At 41.6% G+C, this 23,132-nt stretch overlaps 1 protein-coding gene across 3 annotated transcripts in view; it reads right to left on the bottom strand.

Annotated features, from left to right (window-relative positions):
• Positions 1-23,132, bottom strand: part of ICE2 (interactor of little elongation complex ELL subunit 2) — a 126,323-nt gene that overhangs the window by 78,972 nt on the left and 24,219 nt on the right. For all 3 annotated transcript variants that reach the window (XM_088446183.1, XM_088446182.1, XM_088446184.1), the window contains exons 3-8: positions 21,504-21,735; positions 18,954-19,073; positions 13,698-13,832; positions 12,549-12,665; positions 11,083-11,239; positions 553-725 (exon numbers count right to left, since the gene is read on the bottom strand). In XM_088446183.1, the coding sequence (XP_088302309.1) occupies positions 553-725; positions 11,083-11,239; positions 12,549-12,665; positions 13,698-13,832; positions 18,954-19,073; positions 21,504-21,735 (934 nt within the window). The remainder of the gene's footprint in view (positions 1-552; positions 726-11,082; positions 11,240-12,548; positions 12,666-13,697; positions 13,833-18,953; positions 19,074-21,503; positions 21,736-23,132) is intronic.

Here is a 23,132-nt window from a genome sequence, read left to right as displayed (position 1 = left end):
GTGGTACCCTTCGGTGCAAGGCCAGTAAAAGCCCATAACCCCCTCCTGCCCCCTCAGTACTGTGTCAACTATCTACCCTTGCTCCCTCCCTACCCCCAGCACTGCCTTCCCCTAGCCCCCTCCTTGCCCCCCAGCACTGCCGCAACTGCTGTCTGCACTTACCCCCCTCCCTACCCTCAGCTCTTACTACTTCCCTCTACCCCCAGCTCTAACCCAACTTCTCTCTACCTTTATCCCCCGCTCTACCCAAACTACTGCTTGCCCTTAAGCCCCTCTACCCCAATTGCTACCTGCCTCCAGCACTGTCCCAACTGCTGCCTGTCCTCACCCCCATAATATGTGATGGGACCCAGAAACAGTGGAGTAGGACCCCAATTTTATTAAAATGAGGGGTCCCACAATATTTTTGCTCAGCGCGCTCACTGAAACGTCATGTGACATAAGGGAACACCCATATTTGACTGACTCCACCCACTCATCACATTTAGATATGGGTTATAACTACTGTTTAATAGCAGATCTGAAACTAAATGCAGAAGAAAATATACTCACAAGTTGTATTTCCTCCTCTCTGTCCAGAGACAAAGTTTTTACAACAATATAAGAATTCTTCACCATGAACTGGTCCAAGATAACCTCATGAAACATTTGGCTTTTCTCTCGTGTGTTTAGCAGTTTCTTGGGAAGAGGCGAATCCAAATAAACAACTTTTGAAGATCTGTTGTCTGGAGGCGAGAGTGCAGTGATGTAATTAGACACAAGCAAAATAGCAGAAGTACATTAAAAAAAAAGGAGGTGCAAACTAATGCAAGCAAGGTTATCCAGCCTTTATAACCTACATTATAGTAGCATGAGCAGTTGTGTCAGAACCTTGCAGCTAATTCAATCTCCTTAAGTGTCTAAATGTTTTTTTTTGTGCAGGTTTAACACAACTTCATAAATGTCCCTCAGTGGGTGTTTGTTATGGGACAAGGTTTAGCGTGTGTACAAGAAAACATGACTAGTAACTATCTATTTTACAGTAGGGTTAGATTTCAATATGTTTCAGTCTACAGAATGCATTTACAACATAATTATAGCCCTATGATCCCAATCGCAGTATTAGAACAAATGTATTACATTGCTAGAGTGTATAGGTCACAGATGGCTAACACGAAAAACAAACATATGAAAAAAATGAGATAAGAACTATAGTTAAACGGTAAATTACAAAGTACTGTCAATCCATTTAGTTTTTAAACATACATAGGGAGAAATTCAATTAGCTGCGATAAAGCAATAACTTGTCAAGCGTTATGTTACCACACCAATCGTGCGATACTTCCGCTTAACGCGTATATGCGTGCTCCTCTTTTCAAACAAAAAACATTGCATTGCAGCATTTGCTCGATAATTCTTGCTGCTGTAGGTGAAATGGGGAACTCAGCCTGCACCCAATAAAAAGACAGTGATATAAGATCATAGTATAGAAGTGTATTAGTGGCCCTAAGTAAAATTTCTGGGGTTCTTAGAATTGTGTCAAGTGCTGTTATATACATTTCTCTAAAACAGTCAAATAATGACAGAAAGCAAGTGTTTTTTTGACAAAATAAATGTTCTACTAACATTGGGGGTGCATAAAAATGCATATAAGTCAGTGGTTCCCAAACTTTCTTGATACCCTATAGTATCAGAATTTTTTCACGGCACCCCTAAGCCAAAAGTTTGTTATTGAGAAATTCAGAAAATTATTATTAATAACTAAATTGTGCTTCCCTGTCAACCTAAGCTTCAGTTATGTGGTGGTGGACCAGGATGCGCTTCAGTTTGACCACATATTTAATGTTTTTGCCTCTTACATTGACCATAAATAATTTGATTTGGTGCTGCTGGACCACCAACCTGAGGTACCCTACAAATGTCCCGAGGCACGCCAGGGTGCCCCGACACCCAGTTTGGGTACCACTGCTATAAGTATATATTTGTGTAATTTAAAAGACACCTTCAATATATGCCTCTACAACCCACCTGCAATGTTAAAAACACCTGTCCCATTCATATAGCACCCCCATATACCTGTCCCACATCAATTAACTCCTGCATTTTGCACATTTTCACTCCAAAAATTACATGTACTTATTGGCCAAATTAAGCTGAAATTATTTTTTTTTGCCTAATTAGTCATTAAGGAGAGTGTTACAGTGGTTCTGAACCAAGTCCTGATATTTATACCTTAAAAATTCACCCTTTTCACCTGCCCAGGTGGTGAAAACTAATTCACAATAAATTGTACGGGAAATAAGCACCCGTGAAAACCACGGCTAATAGGATTGCGCGATAAGCATTTATTCGCACGATATACCGAAAAAGCGACTTATCGTGGCTAACTGAATTCCCCCGTAGAACGTATATATGTAATTTAAGAGTCTGGCTATATTTATTATAATATTATAACAATTGTATTGACATATGTGCTAGATCACACAATAGGACTGGAACTACTGACCAAAGGAATATACAGTCAGCTGCATAAATATTGGGAGATTGACAGAATTTTCATATTTTGGCCTCTATTCACCACAATGGCTTTGAAATGAAACAAACAAGATGTGCTTTAACTGCAGACTTTCAGATTTAATTTGAGGGTAATTACATCCAAATCAGGTGAACGGTGTAGGAATTACAACGGTTTCTATATGTGCCTCCCACTTTTTAAGGGGCCAAAAGTAATGGGACTAGCAACTCAAAAGCTATTTCATGGACAGGTGTAGGCTATTCCCTCGTTATTTCATTATCAATTAAGCAGGTAAAAGGTCTGGAGTTGATTCTAGGTGTGACATTTGCATTTGGAATCAGTTGCTGTCGACTCTCAGTATGAGATCCAAAGAGCTGTTAATATCAGTGAAGCAAGCCATCATTAGGCTGAAAAATCAAAACAAACCCATCAGAGAGATAGCAAAAACATTAGGCATGGCCAAATCAACTGTTTGGAACATTCTTAAAAAGAAAGAATGTACCGGAGAGCTCAGCAACACCAAAAGACCAGGAAGACCACTGAAAAAAACTGTGGTGGATGACAGAAGAATTATTTCCCTGGTGAAGAAAAACCCCTTCACAACAGTTGGCCAAATCAAGAACACTCTCCAGGAGGTAGGTGTATATATATGTGTCAAAGTCAACAATCAAGAGAAGACTTCACAAGAGTGAATATAGAGGGATCACCACAAGATGTAAACCATTGGTGAGCCTCAGAAACAGGAAGACCAGATTAGAGTTTGCCAAACAACATCTAAAAAGCCATTACAGTTCTGGAACAACATCCTATGGACAGATGAGACAAAGATCAACTTGTACCAGAGTGGGAAGAGAAGAGAATGGAGAAGGAAAGGAATTGCTCATGATCCAAAACATACCACCTCATCAGTGAAGCATGGTGGTGGTAGTGTCATGGCGTGGGCATGTATGGCTGCCAATGGAACTGGTTCCCTTGTATTTATTGATGATGTGACTGCTGACAAAAGCAGCAGAATGAATTCTGAAGTGTTTCGGGCAATATTATATGCTCATATTCAGTCAAATGCTTCAGAACTCATTGGACGGCGCTTCACATTGCAGATGGACAATGACCTGAAGCATACTGCAAAAGCAACCAAAGAGTTTTTTAGGTTAAAAAGTGGAATGTTATGCAATGGCCAAGTCAATCCCCTGACCTGAATCCGATTGAGCATGCATTTCACTTGATGAAGACAAAACTGAAGGGAAAATGCCCCAAGAACAAGCAGGAACTGAAGACATTTGCAGTAGAGGCCTGGCAGAGCATCACCAGGGATGAAACCCAGCGTCAGGTGATGTCTATGCGTTCCAGACTTCAGGCTGTAATTGCCTGCAAAGGATTTGCAACAAAGTATTAAAAAGTGAAAGTTAGATTTAAGTTTGTTTAGTTTGTCCCATTACTTTTGGCCCCTTAAAAAGTGGGAGGCACATATAGAAACCGTTGTAATTCCTACACCTTTCTCCTGATTTGGATGTAATTACCCTCAAATTAAATCTGAAGGTCTGCAGTTAAAGCACATCTTGTTTGTTTAATTTCAAAGCCATTGTGGTGGTGAATAGAGGCCAAAAATGAAAATTCTGTCAATGTCCCAATATTTATGCACCTGACTGTAAATCTTTAGGAAGAACAGATGAGGGTTCAGAAGAATTGTAGCAATGATCATGTATATTATAGACTCTATGCCAAGGTTGTCGTCTTCTGTCACCCATAGAGAACCACCTCCAGTTTCACACAAGTATAGAACTGTATGCTATGCTAAATCATTCCTCAGAAAGAAACTAATGGCTGCACTCCATAAGAAAGAACTCAAGGATCATAGAGCCTTTTTAACAGTAATTTATTACTAAAAATCAACAAATATCTTGCAACATAATATTGAGACAGTAACGGTAAATTGCAGCATCTTCTATTAAGTATGGCAGCAAATAGCTCATATGGCTAACTGGACATAATCATTCGTTGCAATGTCAATAAAGGATCATATGGTGACCTGAATATATGGAAGCAAAGTCCCTGAAATAGTGTACTCACCAACAGGTCTCTACATTTGCAAATGCAGTACTAATAAAGTAAGAGGCCGCAATATTTAAGTCACAAGCCTGATAAATTGACCCTCCCACTCTCATTCACCCTGCAGTGTGTGGAACCAAGAGTTTCGAAACAACGCTACCTCCTGCAAAGCAGCTTTAATCCAAGGTAGCAGCCAGAAACATTCAGGAACAGACACCAGCAAGAAGGTCAGTAACACATAACCCTTCCTTCTGAACCTAATCTTGATGCTCCCCTACCTAACTATCTTGACACCCATACATCAGCCAACCATAGCTGCCACATTGATACTTTGGAAAACACTGGGCTGGATTCAATTAGTTGTGAAAAAGCGAAAAGTTAACATCGGAGAGGTTTTGCACAATTTGCGTGTCTTGGTGCTATATTTTTGCGTCTTTTGTGTATGCGTGCTCCCGTTTTTCGCACTATCCTATTACAGAATTTGCGAAAACTGCGCATTGTGAAACCAGCAAAAAGTACAGCACATTTTGGGGAAACCAGCCGGCACCCCATAAAAAACCTAACTGACATAGGAAATCAATACAGAAGTGTATTAGTGGACCTAATAAAAGTATTTCAGGTTTTTAAATTGTGTCAAATGGCTGTTATATGCATATCTGTATAAATGTAAAAAGCAATATTTTTTGGAGAAAATAATTGATGCAGGTATATTGGGGGTACATTAAAATGGGTGCAAGTATATTTGTGTATTAAATGCACTTTTCATTTTTTTTTTATTTTTATTTCACCGGTAGCAGCCACCTGCAATGTTTAAAACACCTGTCCTCCCCCAGTACTTAAAACTCATTTTCAAATAATTTTAATATTTTGATCCCAAAAATGACATGTCATTATCAGGGGGAACTTAAATATTTTTTTTTACTACTTAGTTGTTTAATTTGGGGTGGGGGAGTTGGGGGGGTGCAAAAGGGTTCTGAACCAAGTTCCCATATTTTTAGCCAAAAATAGGGATTTTGCACAAGTTTTCACCTGGTCTGAGATAGTCAAAACAGTAAGCCGTTTTTTGTCTATAGAGTTTTTGCACATGCGAAAACTTTGACATTAAGATTGCACGATATGCAACTGCAAACATTTATCGCCAAACGCAGCTTCTTGTCGCTAATTGAATCTGGCCCTTAGAGGACTCGGGTGTATCTCCTCTGCTCTTTCATCTCTGACTCCACTACTTCTCTAACCTGACCTTTCCACCCATCCTCTCAGAAAGTGCATTGGATCATGGCCTCTGCTTACCATACACATATACTGGCAAATATAGAAGTTGCTAAGAGAAAATCATTCCACAACAATGATCAATGGCAAACTATTTGGTTGTGTAACTCAAAGCAGTGCAGTTAGCCTATTAGTTATGAGAAGTTATTGTTTATCCTGTACAGAGATTACTCTGTGCTGTTAAGCTTAAATACTCTGTTCCAGACATTATTTGACACAAGCTGAACAGTTCCTCCTCTCAGTTACTTTTATTAGTTGTATAAGTTATTACTGTTTCTTTCTTATTTGTTTGTGATTTTAAGGCTGGGGGTGCAGCTGGACTCATGAATTGTACACAGGCATACCAGAAGAGAATGAGTGTATATTGCACACTGGGGGGGGGGGGATCAGTTATACACCTAATAATGGCAGTTTATATAGGTTGTCTGAGTTACAGAAAATGCCATCTATATTAAAATACAACTTTTGTTAATTTATGTTCATTACCAATTGGTTAATCAACCAGTAAATAACATTTAGCAAAATATATAAAAAATATACAGGGTATAGTGACAAAGGAAGAAAATTCAAAAAAGGGTTATAAAAGAAATGTTCGCCACAGCAGTGTCTGTGTCACTATGGACCTGTCTGCGCTGGGTAGCTGGCAGAGGGTTTGAGCTTGGAGATTCTGGACTTAATCCAGAATAGCCAGAGAACAGCCTAGTGTTTGACACTACACTAGTAGCCACAGGATACAAGCAGACACCGGCGTCTTAAGGCAAGATACGTATTGCTCAAGTGTCTTTAAAAAGATAAGTTCCTTGCTGAGGGTGCTTGGGACAATCACAGCATACAGATACAGATGTGTCCTCATACCACTATTGCCGCAGTCACGCTAAACAGCCCTTCTCTGTGCGCCAGGTGCCATGCAACTTTACTTGCGCCTAGTGTCATTTTTGCTTCATTCGAATGTGCAACTTAGTTGCAATGCGGTACATCAAAACCACTTGGCGAGATCTAAATCTGTATAACAAAGTGCTACAATACAATGACCGCAGCTTTTTTTTTACGCCAAGTTCCGATGTACAGATTCAGACTGTCACATACAGTTATAAAAGTGGGGGAGCCTGGAGTGACATGGGGAGGATGGAATAACACAAGGGGGACTGCATGCAGTGACACTGGGGATAGCATGGAGTGACACGGGGGGGCAACTAGATACACCCCTGCTTAGAAAACTCCATATAACAAGAATACCCATTGGACTGCACTGAATCTATAGGCCCCCATACATCAGAGATGGATTGCAGCAATTGTGCAATTTGTAATCGATTGTGTATAAAAATCTTTCCCTTTTTCAATCGATTGCAGATTGTAGTATTGCCACAATCGATTGAAAAATGGAAAGATTTTTATACACAATCGATTGCAAATTGCACGATTGCTGCAATCCATCTCTGATGTATGGGGGCCTTAAAGGTTTGGTTAGTTAACAGTAAACCCTTTGCTAGGGTCAGTATAATTAAAATAGCATGCTTGAAAAAAAAAATACAAATATACTGCAATGATTAATTTGATATTTGATATTTGATATCTAAATCTGTATAAGAAAGAGCTACAATGCAATAGACGCAACTTTGTTCCACGCCAATGTCCGTTGCACAGATTCAGACTATCACATACAGTAATACAAGTGGGGGTACTGAAGTGACATGGGGGTGAATGTAACACCACAGGGGGGGGGGGGGGGGGAGCATGGAGCAAACGACACCAGGGAAGGGCATGGAACGCCACCGGGGTGGGTGGGGGGGGAGCATGGAACGAGACCAGGGGGAGCATGGACAGACTCTGAGGGGTGTGGTGGGTCATGGAGCGACACTGAGGGCGGGGAGGGGGGGAGAGCATGGAGCAACACTGGGGGGGGGCATGGAGCGACACTGAGGGGGGAGGAAGGAGCGTGGAGCGACACTGAGGGTTGGGGGAAGGAGCATGGAGTAACACTGAGGGGGGGAGCATGGAGCAACACTGAGGGGGGGAGCATGGAGCGACACTGAGGGGGGGAGCATGGAGCGACACTGAGGGGGGGAGCATGGAGCGACACTGAGGGGGGGAGCATGGAGCGACACTGATGATCGAAAACGGGGGGGGGGGGCAGTGGAGCGACACCTGGGGGAAGGCAGGAGAGCATGGAGCGACACCAGGGAGGGAAAATCTAGACACACCCCTCCTTAGAAAATGCCATAACACAGGAATATCCACTTGAGTGCACTGAATCTTACGAAGGTTTGGTTGCCGCCATCTTGCCATATAGGGGGAGCCGACATCAGGACTAAGACCCAGCCAGGAGGAGTTAATGACGTCCATTTACAAAAAGTCCATTACTAGAATGTAGTCTACCATAAACAAGCAGCGACAGAAGTTTTATGTCTCCGGCAACAGACCTAGTTTGACTGCTTGTTCGCAAGCTTTATGGTCATCAAGTTAGAAATATAGAGTTATAGACTCTTGAACTTCAAAGTCAAAATACTTGTTAACCAAAATGCATTTGCTGCCTATTACTATAAGCTGACTAATTCCTCAATTAGTCCATCTTGACACTTGCAGGTCTGGCACTAGGTAATGACTATGAGTAAAGTGCCCTATGCCCTTCGTGCAACACCTTCTCATCTCTGGGCCAGGTTTACTAAGGGAGGATCCATGTGCACTACAACTTTTTGTACAGATATATCTAACCCTCTGCTATAGCCCAAAAGTCTCAGTGGGTGTCAGACCTCAAAGACATTCTTGATGCCTCAGTGGGAGGATATCTATCAGACAGCCTATACAATGTTGAAATGCCTGTCCCACAACATTGTTGCAGTTGAAATTGCTGTGCAGGCTATGGGGCATATTCAATTTGGAGCGAAAAATCCACACTACCATCTTGATGAGACAAATAAATATCTATATACAATGTACTACTGTATTGTGTTGGTCATGATTAATGTCTATATTTCTGGTTGACCGAATATAATGTAGACATTAATAAATTACAATATACTGTATAGTCATCTGTTTTAGCATAAATACATCAATGTATAAATTTGCATCAATTGTAGATAAATATATACATATATAGTGTTATCAACCATATCAGTCTATAAGGAATAGGTTAATATAGAGGGATCGATTAGATATTCATAATCTATATAGTTACCATTCAATCATCTCTATTATAAGGGACTATGGTGGTATATTTCTAACAGATCCCCCCTCAATATAATTGTAAATTTGGAAGATTATGGAATGCACCCCAACTTGATGTAAAGTGGAAGAGTGAGAGCACATAGAATATATTATAAATACCAGACCCTAGATGACACATGCAGGAAAAACAGAATTTGTTGGGGAGAATTTTACAAAAAGGGTAGAAAATTATTGCCCTCATTGAGACCCTTGGGGACCACTGTGTCCTTCAGAAAAATCATTTTGGTCTCCCATTTAAGGAGTTGTTGATCCAGATTACCTCCCCTAATGCCCAAATTTATCTTTTTCATGCCAAATGCTTGTAACCCCTTAGGGTTACCATCATGATATTTAAGAAAATGTCTGGCTACCGAGGTAAGAGTGCCACATTTTGCTGCATCTTGTTTAGCATTTCAGTTTGATCCCACATGTTCCAAAATTCTGTTTTTTAATGACCTAATTGTCTTGCCAATGTACCTCTTTCCACAGGGACATTGTAGATAATAGATGACTCCTGTGGTCATACAATCAATATAGTCCATGATTACCCATTTCTTATTGAACTTGTCATAAAAACATTCTTGGTTTATCATATATTGGCAAGCTTTGCAATGTTTACACTTAGATGATCCTTTCTTATTGTATTTCAACCCCTTATGGGTTGTGAAATGGCTGTGGACTAGGTGATCTTTTCCAACTTATCTGTACTTTCCTTGGTAGATAATTAGCCAGATCATTGTCCGCATGAAGAATGGGCCAATGTTTCTGAAGGATTTCATTGATCTCCTTCGATTATTGAATGTGCCTATATATCTTACTGGTTCTTCCCCTACATTCCTGCTTTTGGGTGTCAGTAAGGACTCTCTTGGATACTTTTTAGTCTCTCTAACTGCTAGGTTAATGATTCTCCTGCTGTAGTCTCGTGGTTTTAGTCTTGCACATATACGGTATCATCTTCTCTTAGTTGATACGTGGGTGACTGACAGCAATTAAGTTTTGCTCGTAACAATTCACCTTTGGGGATTGCTCTAATAGTGGCCGGTAAGTGTGCACTCTTTCCATGGAGGATACTGTCTGTTGCTGTGGTTTTCCTATACATATCAGTCGAAATTGAGCCATCTTCCTCTATCTTGATGGTTAAATCGAGGATATTTATTTTATTTTGGCTAATGTCTAAAGTGAGTTTCAGATTCATATTGTTATTATTTAAATTAACAGTGAATTGCTCATATGTATGTTTATGTTTTACAGAGAGGTCTGCCTTTATACACTTTGTATCATTCTGAAATTGTATACACTATTAGAACCAGCCAGTTTAATACAAATGTCACTCTAGTACTTTGACTGACCCATCCGAATGAAGTTTGGAAATGGACTCATGCCACCACTGAGTAGCAGGTAGATGATATTTCAAATCAAATATGTCTGTATTTACTGTATGTCATTCAAAACATATCATTTGGTGAATAAGCAATGCTGGATTATCTTCTGAGACGTGGGAACTTTTTTTGGAGGAGATACTCATCCTTTATGTAATGTGATCCTCACCATACTATATTGTCGTTAATATTCTGTCGATGGTAGAAGATTATGCTCTCTTAATACAAAATAGTAGTAGTAACAACAGACAAAGATTATAACACTATCTAAAATGTGTGAAATATACATATAAAGAATTAGTGCAAAGAGGGGCAAATGGTACTAGGCAATGTGAGCTAGTGTGTTAACTGGGACTGTATGGATTTTCCTTTCCTGTTTCATGTTCCTTCCTGTTCCCCATTCTGGATGTGCTACAGATAAATACAGTTAGCTGTATTCAGTGTACACAGAATATAAAGGAGTTTGGCAGTTTTTTTTTAGTACAACATGATTCCAAGTCTCGTAGAGCAGAAACGTACACACACCTATTGTAGAATACATTCATTTCTGCACTGCAGATCATCAGATGTAATGCAATGAATTTTGTGGAAGGATAAGTGCACTAACTAGACACCTCTTAATACAATAAAATAAATGCATCAATTATGTTTATTTATATGAAAAATGCTAAATGCTCCAAGTCTTACCTGTGACAATCGTCTTCACCTGTACTGGAATTTCCCATTGCTCATTGTAGGCAGGTCCATGATTGTTAAGGAGGGTAAATAAGGCTTGGGTAGTAAGCACAACCTGTGGACAGTACTTTGAGGCCAGTTTAGAAATGTTGGGATCTGAGGTCACATTCTGGTGGGAAAAAACATGCAAGATTACTAAGCAAATAATTTTAGAAGGAACACAAATAATCCTAATACATATGATGCCTAATATATATCAGTATGCATGCAGTCAGTATAGCAAAATTCAGTCTTTAGCAGAACTTATTTAGTATGTTATTATGCAGGTTAATCTCCACATGCCATATCATGGCACTAAGAGTCCAGCTCGATGAATGTTGACCACAGGCAGGGTGATTGTATAATTGCAAAATCTTCTTATATCCAGCTAGTGGTAATTCCAAGAGTGCAGCTTTATTGGAGGAATATCCAACAGAAGCTGCTATTTAGATTCCCATACAGGGATGAAATCCAGTGATGTCCGCAGCATACAATTGAAGAGCCTCTCCAGAGCATTTAGGGGTGAAATAACACGTTTCTCAGTTTCTATTTAGTATTCAGCTGCTTCCTCAGACAAAAGCTATATGCTATTCCAGGAGTCGAGGTACTGGCACCAGAGATCCACGCATGATACCTAGTATTGTCCTGCGGTCACACACAGAGTCTGTGAGAGAAGTTCTCCAGAAGCCTGGGAGACCAGGCAGAATGCTCCTATCCTGCCCCCACCCCTGGAGTTGCACGAGCATGGCTGAACGTTTAAAAGGCATATGTATCAAAGCTCGATGTGAGATAAAATTGTGAGATATATATCACCAACCACTCAGCTTCGAACTTACATTTTGCAGGCTGTGTTTAAGAAATGATAGTTTGGAGCAGATTGGTTGGTTATATATATTTCACAATTTTAGCTCACATCAAGCTTTGATACATATGCCGCTAAATCTGCTGCTGGAAACGAAAATACTCACAGCCCAGAAAATGGTGCCCACTTCTTGGGTACATAAATTAAACTGAGGCGATTAGCCCTATGGGATGTAGAGTAGGAGGATGCAGCCCACAAACCTGCTCCTGGAACAGCGCCATCTACACCCCATGGTTATCCAGTGTCCCCCAGATGGGATTACAGAGAAATAAAAAAATTGAAGTGCTGGTTTGTGCAATATCTGTTTTACAGTTCTGTCTATGCAATAAACATCACTACCTCTAAAGCTCCTGCTCTGGGCCTCAGGGTGGCAAAATAGACCAGTCCTGTCACAGATATACTTCCCTTATTTTGATTTCCTGTGTGGGAGCCACTGAACTTTGTCAAATGTTTTGGAACAGCTTTAATGTGTATAGAAGGGTGTGAATCTGGTCTCACTTCACAGATCTGCATTATAGATATCCTGGATTATTTGTAATATCTCCCATATAGAACAGCACCGGAATCTTAAACTTACTGTGTGAACATGAGCAGCCTTTTTTTCTTGAGGCATCATGTGGCATATCTCAGGGTACGAGGTTGGAAGAGGAATATCTTGAGTTGGAAATGTGAGCTTCAGAAAGTTAACTGCTCCCTGGGAAACAGAAATGTATACAAATTAATGCAGACTCCCCAAAATATCAATTTCGAAAAATAAAATGAGCAGGGCCACAATTACCAATTGCATCGCATTGCCCATACACTGTGCAATGCAGTTATAGCTGACCGTTTTTTCCAGAAAAATAAAGGCAGTATAACACAGCAAAACTTAGTGGATTTAAGCCACAGGTTCTCAAACTCGGTCCTTAGGACCCCAAACAGTGCATGTTTTCCAGGTCTCCTTACAGAATCGCAAGTGAAATAATTAGCTACACATGGGGACCTTTTAAAATGTGTCAGTGAGTAATGAATACACCTGTGCACCTGCTGGGTGACCTGGAAAGCGTGATCTGTGTGGGGTCCTGAGGACCGAGTTTGAGAATCTCTGATTTAAGAAATATATTTGCAATAGGCTCTTAAATCAACTATAAAAAGTAGAAAAAGCTTAGTAGGATATTGAGCTCTGTATAACCTGGCAACCAAAGCAGAGGTATCCAGGTGCATGAACTGGGAAAAGGAGAGCCAAAGGGAGTTCCTGCCTAGAAGCTGGTAGGTTTGACTGATGTGGTGACTCTCTAAAATAGTAACCACCTAATCCATCTTGCATGAAATCCTGTGGGGTTAACCCCGTTTTACAGGCCATACATGATACCAATGCTGCAACTAATCCTGCTCCCCAAAAGCCTGAATCCCATAAGGAGATCAGGCAGTTGAAACAGCATTCAAACTAGAAAATGAAAACCTTAGCTCCTTTAAACCTTTGTGCCTCTAAATAAAAATGTGGATTGCTGGAGGAGGTAGGAGGTTGGTTCAGCTCCAATAGTTTAACTTTTTAGTGCCTATTCCTCAGCATCCCCTCTAAACCCAACATCTGCAGTGTCCCATAGATAGGACGTAAGAGGAATAGCCGTTTTCATCTATTTTGAACTAAATTATTTTATTCAAACAAAGTCATTCATTCCTTTGTGGAGGCAATGGTACAAACTAGTAGCAGAGGAAAGGAGGTACAAGAACAGTTCTCTGTTACCAGTTTCAGAAGACACTTCTCCAGCTTTAAGGACAAGTCAGGGGTAAACTTTCCTCCCGAAATGCTTGTGATCTCATGGACATTGTAAAGTTTAGGGTAACGTCTCACACGTGCCTGGCAAGCCTTTAGCATTTCCTAAAAGATGCAGAGAGGGAAAAAAGCATTTCATCACACTGGCCGTATTCTGCACAAAGAGAGGGAAAGTCTCTACCACAATAGGAATTTACTGCTAATTACTGTATTGAAATAAATCTTTATATATTATGATTGGATCAAATAAATTATTCACTCAAAAATAGGCAGTGTTACCACAGACAAGAGAGGAATTATTCAGAATGTAAAGAACGAAAATAAGGTGTCTGTAAAATGTGTGCTGGTAAATAAAATTAACTTTTTAAACAAATAATTTAAAATGTCAAAAATTTGTGTCGAGTATCTTGAAGAACAAGCAGCAAAATATTTGTTTTAAAAACTATAGAAAGTCTACAGAAAGAAATGACTGATAATAATGTATTTCACATTCTGCAAAGGTATCTACCATTTCCACAATTTGTCATTAGGGCAAAGTCCCAACAGAGTTTATGTAGTTATGGATTTACATTTCCAGTCTCACTGGTGATGCCTAGAGTGAAAGGTATCAAATCCTCTTAAAATGTGGAGAAGTGAAGAAGTTGCCTATAGCGGTATGTGCGCATGTGCGAGACCCAGATAGCAACGGGCAAGCCGTCGCTCCGGGTCTCGCTACAAAATATGAGATATGGTAAGAACTTACCTTTGTTATCTCTATTTCTACGAAGTCCATAGGGTTCCACACGATACCTTGGGGTATAGGTGATGACGTCAGGCATCGGGCACCAAAGAGTTAAGTTTTCAGCCTCCCAGGATGCACTAGGGTCCCCCTCCTATACCCCGCCCCCGAGCCAAGGCATCTCAGTTACGTAACAAGCCATAGGCCGGAGGAGGAGGAGAAGGAAGAGAAAAAAAAAAGATCTAGACACACACAAAAATCACATTCTCACCAGAAGGAGACGGAAAAACCGGTGACCAGAGTAAAGCCCATCTGCAGCACAGGTGCGACAGGGCGGGAGTCCTGTGGAACCCTATGCACTTCGTAGAAACACAGGTGGAATAAAAGGCGGCTGAATTCGCAGAACACCTTGCATAAAGGTGCGCACATCAGGGATTGTAGCAATCCTACGATGGAACCAGATAGACAGGGCAGAAACCTGCACCTTCAAAGAAGCAAGGCGAAGCCCATGGTCCAGTCCCGCTTGTAGGAAGGCTAGCACTCTAGACAGACGAAACGCCCGAGGTGCATAACCTCTCGGTCGACACCACTGGAAGAACGTATGCCACACACGATGGTATATTCTCGCAGAAGACTGTTTCCGAGCTCTGAAGATGGCCACCGAGGAGCATAGAGGAGGCTGGCCTGGGGGAGGAGCGCTGCCACAGGGCCAGTCGGCATGTGCAGAGAGGGCTGTGTGCAGCGGGGGAGGCGGCGGGTGTGAGACAGGGAAGGCGCGCTCCCCTGGCATGCATTTAACCCCTGGGACGCCGCAGTGCTACCGCTCTGCCGCGGTCCCAGGGGGGTAGTGGAAGCGCAGGTTAATATCTGGCTCCACGCTGCAGCCAGTCCCCAGGGAGCCCCCTGCCTGGGGACTTTGGACCATGTTCAGCAGGGTCCCACCGCGGGACCCCTGCTGCTTACCAGTTGTCCCCCTTAGATCCGGCCATGGCCCAAAACATCTGGGGTCACCGCTAGCTGTGACCCCAGATGCTTACCAGCATCCCCAGATCGGTACCGGCGGGGTGTAGGGAAGACAGCATGGACGTCAGTATTGACTGTCCATGCTGTACTTCCAGATGTGCAGCCACAGCTGCAATGAAGAAAACTTCAGGGGCTCTTCTAAGCCCCCCTCTAGCAGGTGCATCCGACTCCGGCCGGGCACCAAACGAAACTGAGATACCTTGGCTCGGGGGCGGGGTACAGGAGGGGGACCCTAGTGCATCCTGGGAGGCTGAAAATTTAACTCTTTGGTGCCCGATGCCTGACGTCATCACCTATACCCCAAGGTATCCTGTGGATACCCTATGGACCCTGAAGTAGAAAGAGGGCGTGCTGTCAATGTTGAGTGACAGCTTGCCCCCTTTGGTGGGCGTGCTGGGGGCGTGGCTGCCCAGATGGAGGTGTTCCCATTGAAAAACCAAACAGGTAACTTTTCGCCCATTTCAGTTCGCACCCCCCTGGGGCTAGGTTAGGGGTTCCCAGGGGGGACTTGGGGTTAGGCACCCCCCCCGGGAGGTTAGGGTTAGGCTAGGGGAAGGGGGGGATAGGGTTAGGCACCCCGGGGGGGTTAGGGTTAGGCACCCCCCTGGGAGACTTAGGGTTAGGCTGCAGGAAAGGGGGTGTTAGGGTTAGGCACCCCTAAAGGAGGGTTAGGGGGAGGGGGGGGAATTAGGTTAGTTATACTTACCCTAAGAACGATCAGGGTGCTGCTGTCGGGATTAGAACCGCCGGTCTTACAGCCGGCGGTAAATCATACTGATTCCGTGCCCGAAACAGTCTTTAGAAATGTCCACACATGTGCAGTTGCAAAAAAATTGCTGAACTATGTGAACATCGGCATTGCTTGCAGCTCTCAATCAGGCCCAGGATGTGCTGGCTGACCAAGGAGGTAATAAGAGAAAATAAATGGACCAAGTATAGAGTCTTGGAGGACCCCAAGAGCTAAATGGAGAGGAAAGCTGCTAGCAGAAGAAGAGAAGAACAAAAGATCAGAAAGTTAATTGCTTGAAGACGCTACGTGTACAGCTGCAGGAGATCCGGGTGCTGGCGGGGCTCTGCCCCCTATGTGCAACGTCCTGCACAAAGGGGCGCGGCCGGCCAGAGCGCTAGTTACGGCGCTGCTCTTCTCTAAAACTGCCATCTTCCGTCTCATAAAAGTTAGTTTATTCGCTATCTTCTCTGAAAACGTTAGTTGCAGCCTTCCGATATCATTTTATGGATTTACAACATAATGCCTTGAGCACCGATTAATCAAATACAAAAGCTTTAGATCAATCAAGCTGTCTATATGATATACTGGATTCCTTCCGACCATGGAGCAGGAGATCTGTGTAGAGGCAGCTGGCAAGAGAAGAAACCCGCTACCTTCTGAGTTAAGTCATCAGAGTGCACTGGGGGGAGGGGATGTACAAACCCTTGAAAAGTGATGAAGTTTAGAGTGAAAGTACCAACCAATCAGCTCCTGTCACTTTACAGACTTTGTTTGAAAAATGGCAGTTAGGAGATGATTGGTTGGTACTTTCTCTGCAAGGCTTAGTAAATCTCCCCCTTGGTCCACTATAGGGGCAGTTTCCTCCATACTGTACAGCTCTATTTCTATGCAGTCCAAAGGAAGGAGACTAGTAGAAAGCACTGCATTAAGATAGCATGCTAGATTCTATCCTATTTCTGGGGAAAACAAACTAGCAAGTCAACATTTCTTTGTTTTGCTAAATCTGTATTGCATAAGGCACAATGTAGCAATACAATACAATTTAGGACTTGTGGCAGGTGGTCTTGATGCATTAATTTAACAGGGATAATCATGCCAGCAAACTGACAACATAAGTGTTGATCAAAGTACTAATATAAGTCCCTATATATTAATTATGATGCATTTATCTATTTCTAACACATGAAGAAAAGTCTTTTACATACATTTCATGTTTGGTACTATGATAGGTCAGTTAGTTAGATAAATGATGCTTGAGCACACATGGGTGCACAGCACAGAATTATTAATTGGACACACAGCAGCTATCAATAGGGATTGGCAAATTCCCCTCAAAAAAAAAAAAAAAGAAAGAAATCAAACAAATAAAAGAAAACATAGCCCATAAAGTAAAATTCAAAATAAAACTAAAATGATGTGGACTGATGTGCCAAAAGTCATGGGACAGCGTGGTATAGTAGCATGTAAAGGTAATGGTAGATGGCGTCACCGTACTGTGACGTCTTGGAAATCCCCAGACCTTCATCAGTTGTAATTGAACATCGGAGTTTGAACGGGGCATTTTAGTGGATACCAGACAGATGGGACATTCCATTTCCGAAGTTGTGCGGATATTCAATATTCCTTTATCTATGGTGTCAGATGTGTACCAGGAATACCTCATGGAATACATTACCACTCCCCATGGACATCGCAGTGACCGACCATAGGAGCTAAATGATCATTACAAGATGCGTCTGGGCAGAATTGTCCGTGGTAACAGACAAGCGACACTGGCTGAAATCACATCCACAATTAATGCAGGAGATACCGGACGCATATCCAGCTGGGTAGTGCAGTGTTCTTTAGCTTCCATTGGATATGGAAGCAGAAGACCCACCAGAGTGCCTGTTAACATTACGCCACTGGACACAGTGCCTCACCTGGGCTTGTGACATCGCTAATTGGTCCCTGGAGGACTGGCTACATATGCCATCGCCTGATACGACATGGTTCCAGTTGTTTCGGACTGATGGTAGAGTTTGGGTATGGTGCAGCCCCCATGAGGTCATGGACCCCAGTTGTCAACAAAGGCACCGTGATGGTACCATAATGGAGTGAGGTGTGTTCACGTGGCATTGGTTACACCCGCTGGTCCGCCTGTACACGTCATTGACCGGTAACCGCTACGTTGCATTGCATTGCCGTCATGGACTTCATGTACCCCCCAAAATGGAATATTCCAGCAGGATAATGCACAGTGTCATCGGTGCAAAGATGTCCAGAATTGGGTCAAAAAGCATCCTGGAAAGTTTAGACGAATGGTGTGTGGCCACCACGTTTGCCCGACATGAATCCAATCGAGCATTTATTGGAAGTGGTGGAAAGGTCCATTGGCACCCAAGTTCTTGCACCTACAAGTATCAGGAAGCTGTGGGAAGCTATCCAGACGGCATGGGTCAATCTCTCTCCAGAGGTCTTCTGTCTACTTGTCAAATCGATGCCACGTCGAGTTGCTCACTTCACCAGGCTAGAGGGGGTCATACACGTTACTAGGCATCTATCACATGACTTTTGGCACTTCAGTCTATATGATCCATACTAAGCAAACACGAAAACTGCACTGGTAAGTTTAAATCTTAGGGAGTTAGTCACTCATGATATCACAATCGTGGCAGTAATGATCATTAACTGGGCGACATTTCCATTTTATTCTGTTCTACCGTCACATCTTATACTCAGTATATTTATGAGAATTAAGAGATTGGTTACTAACCTGGATATAGAGTGCAGCTTCAGCACACAAGACATTGTAATCCTCAGCACAGCTACGAGCTGCATTCTGGAGAAATTTTTGGAACTCTGCATGTTCAATGCTCAACGTTGATTTCAAAAACTTAAAAGTAAGAACAATAACAAAAATAATATACATGCAATAGGGAGGCCAGTTTCAAAAGAATCTATTAAAAACAATGTTGGGTGGGCTAGGAGCTCAGGCCGTGTGCTTTTTCTTTTAGCTCACAGTTGAGAATTATTTTTGTTAACAATCTCAAATGAATTTTAGGTAAACCCACACCCCAAAAACAGAGAGCAAACTTGTACAATATATTGCCATCAGAAAAAACGGACATTACAATTCTACCTTACAGATTACTATGCCATAAGGTAGAATGCTTTTCTTAAAAGAAAAAAACAAAAATAAGGGGTTAAGTTGCACAATTAATGTACACATGCTATATAATATGCCGGTATTATTAAACAAATGGTTGTTGTTTTGTTTTTTAGACACATAAGCAACTAGCTCACAAAAGCAACATAACATTTATTATATATTTTGAATAGGACAAAACATTTTGCCTCAGTCCTACCTACATATAGTTTAGCCTGTAATATACAGTACCTTGCAAAAGGATTCAACCCCCCCTCTTTGCATTTTTCATGTTTTTGTTGCCTCACAACCTGGAATTAAAATGGAATGTTTGAAGGTATGCATCATTTCATTCACAGAACATGCCTACAACTGTGAAGTTGTGTTTTTTTTTGATATTGTGAATCAAACAACATTTAGGACAACGTAACAGAAAACTTCAGCGTGCATAACTATTCACCCCCCTAAAGTCAGTACTTTGTTGAGCCACCTTTTGCAGCAATTACAGCTGCAAGTCGCTTTGGATAAATCTCTATGAGCTTTCCACATCTTGCCCCTGGGATTTTTGCCCATTCCCCAAGGCCAAACTGCTCCAGCTCCTTCATGTTGGATGGATTCCGCTTGTGAACAGCAATCTTCAAGTCTGACCACACATTCTCCATTGGATTGAGATTGGGCTTTGACTAGGCCATTCCAAACACATTTAAATGTTTCCCCTTAAACCATTCAAGTGTTGCTTTAGCATTATGTCATTGTCCTACTGGAAGGTGAACCTCTGTCCCAGTCTCAAATCACAGGCAGACAAACAGGTTTTGCTCAAGAATATCCCTGTATTTAGCACCATCCAATCCATGGATTTTATTCTGGCCACTCTTCCATAAGGCCCAGCTCTATGGAGTGTACGGCTTATTGTCGTCAAATGCACAGATACACCAGTCTCTGCTGTGGGTTACCTTTGGTCTCTGAGCTGCCTCTCTGATTAATGCCCTCCTTGCCCAGTCTGTGAGATTTGGTGGGCGGCCCTCTCTTGGCAGGTTTGTTGTGGTACCATGTTCTTTCCATTCGATGATTATGGATTTGATGGTGCTGTGGGCGATAATCAAAGATTTGGATATTTATTTATAATCCAACCCAGAATTGTACGTCTCAACAACTTTGACCCTGACTTGTTTGGAGAGCTCCTTGGTCTTCATGGTGTGATGCCTCTTGCTTAGTGGTGTTGCAGGCTCTGGGGCCTTTCATAAAAGGTGTGTTTATACTAACAGATCATGTGACACTTAGATTTCACACAGGTGGACTTCATTTCACTAATTATGTGACTTCTGAAGGTAATTGGTTGCACCAGAACTTTTGAGGGCCTTCATAGCTAAGGGGGTGATTACATATGCACATGCCAATTTTCAGAATTTTAATTAAAAAGATTCTTTTTTTTTTATATATATTTTTCTCATTTCACTTCACCAAATTAGACTTTTGTGCAGATCCATCACATAAAATTCAGATTAAAAAAATATATATATATAGGTTGTAATGTAACAAAAAAGGTAAAAAGCCAAGTGGGGTGAATACTTTTGCAAGGCACTGAATTTATTAAATATCGCACAGTGTTGTCCAACACAGGAGAGTACTTGTTACATTTGACAATTGTAAGAGTAAAACATGAAGATGAGGGGAAAAAAAACAATGAATCACATGATCTCAAAATACTAATATTTCAGTAAATAAAAATCTGATGCATGTTTGCATTATACTGGTTCTATAAAGCTGCATAAACACACAACGATTTTGTAAATGAACGATTTTATTAAATGATTTTCGTTAATTTTTTCAAGGGAAAAATGAATGAAAATCGTTTACTAAAATCGTTCATTTACTAAATGTAATGAGCGATTTTTTTGAACTACAAACGATTTTTGCATATTCCCTTAATGAAAATCGTTCAGTTGGTCAGTCTGACTGAACTACAAACATGAACGCGCATGAACGATAATCGTTCTTTTTAACCCAGAAAGTGAACGATTTTTACGATTGAACGATAATCGTTCAAAAAATCATTGTGTGTTACTCAGTATGCTGACAGTACCAAGTGCATTGTAGTGTAATTTTCAGTCTCGCAAAGTTAAAGTGCACTTTATTTTGTATTAAGTGGTTTGTGCAGGCTGACTGAGGTAGCAGTACCTGGTAGTGATTGTATTCCTTCATTTGCAACATGTTTCGGTGGGTGTTCTTATTGTTGAGGAATTTAATTATAAGTTTTACATAGGTATCCTGCTCCAGTGCAGTCAGGGAGGAATAACGAGGGTATGGGATACGAGGTTCTGGAAAAGGGATGTTCTTTGCAGATGGAATGACAGGAGGCAGAGGACTAGTAACTTTTGACTCTACTTTTATAGGTTCTGCAGGAGCTGGTCTGGAAAACAAATATAAAACAAACATCAAAGAAAAGGGAGTGAGAACTTTACGTCAAGATATAGATCATTGATGGGAAACAGGATAGTTACTCAGAGATCGTGCAAAGACATACATAAATTTTGCAGGAATCCCATGGCCGTCTTGTGATAAGTCACAGCCATCTAATCAAAGTCTGATTTGCTATGTATAATTTGTCAATTCACTGTGCTTATAACTAGAATGTGCATGTAATGCTGCATACACACGGTCAGAATTTGTTAAAGATCTGAACGTTAACTATTGTAAAAATCGTTCATATCTTTGACATGTTGGACATGCATCAACCAACGATGCGAGTTCCTGCATGTCAGATAACGGTATCTGACATCGACTGTGTATGCAGTAAGATTTGGACGATTTCATTCATTTTAATACTGTCAGAAATCGTTCAATCTTTCATAAAATCGTTCAAATCGTTGATTAAATCGTTCATCGTTAAACGTAATCGATGACCTGACAAATCTGACCTTGTGTATGCACCATTAGGGTTACCAGACCACTCCTGTTCTGATACAAGTTAAAATCTCAATATATTAATAACTGGTCGATTTCCCCGATTATAAAACACCACTAGCCCTCGAAACTGCCACTTCAAGTCTATACCTTATTACAAACTAGCAACATTATTTCCCTCAACTGTAATTCTTCTAAATAGGTTATGGATCCCTTGGGAGCAATAAGGACATCAATTTATTACATTAAAATTTTATATGAAAACAATATTACAAAAAACAAAACTTACAAAATACAAAAGCAAAATAAAAAGATAATAAAAACCAGAGTAATCACGTTACACAAGGTTACTAATACCGCTTTTATATCTAAATTCCGGGTCTGACCCGGAGGTTGGAGCAGGGTTCCAAACTGGATCAGATCCGGGATTTAGCTAGTGCCGACCCAGGATATTCCCGAGTCGGTGCCATTCACACCGAAGCCGGGTCTGCAGTGACCAAGCTCTTCCGGCATGGAAGTGGACGCTTGGAGATGACCGGCATGCGGCGCGCTCCAGGTCATCGTGACCAGGATCGCGACGTTTACACTGCAGGGTTTCACGGGTCATTCCCGGGTTGGATTGCCGGGTCACTCGAGCCAGGAATCCAACCATGTCCCCTTTTACACCAAGGAGCTACCAGAGTTAACCCTGCAATAATCCGGGTTTTAGCTCTGGTGTAAAAAGGGTATAAGTATAAGATGGATCAAACTTCTAAGTTGGACCGGGGCCATACAGAATTATAAATTTCTCCAAATATTATATGTCTTTTTAAAAAATTCCCTTAACTCCCTTTCAGGGGAGACCCCTTCAATCAGGCAAGTACATTCCATATAAGTGCAGCCATTCCTCACAGGCTGCCCGTA

Source organism: Taudactylus pleione, unplaced genomic scaffold (genome assembly GCF_031769625.1).
Source record: "Taudactylus pleione unplaced genomic scaffold, aTauple2 ptg000019l, whole genome shotgun sequence".
NCBI lineage: Eukaryota > Metazoa > Chordata > Amphibia > Anura > Myobatrachidae > Taudactylus > Taudactylus pleione.
This window is presented reverse-complemented; position numbering and strand designations above follow the sequence as displayed.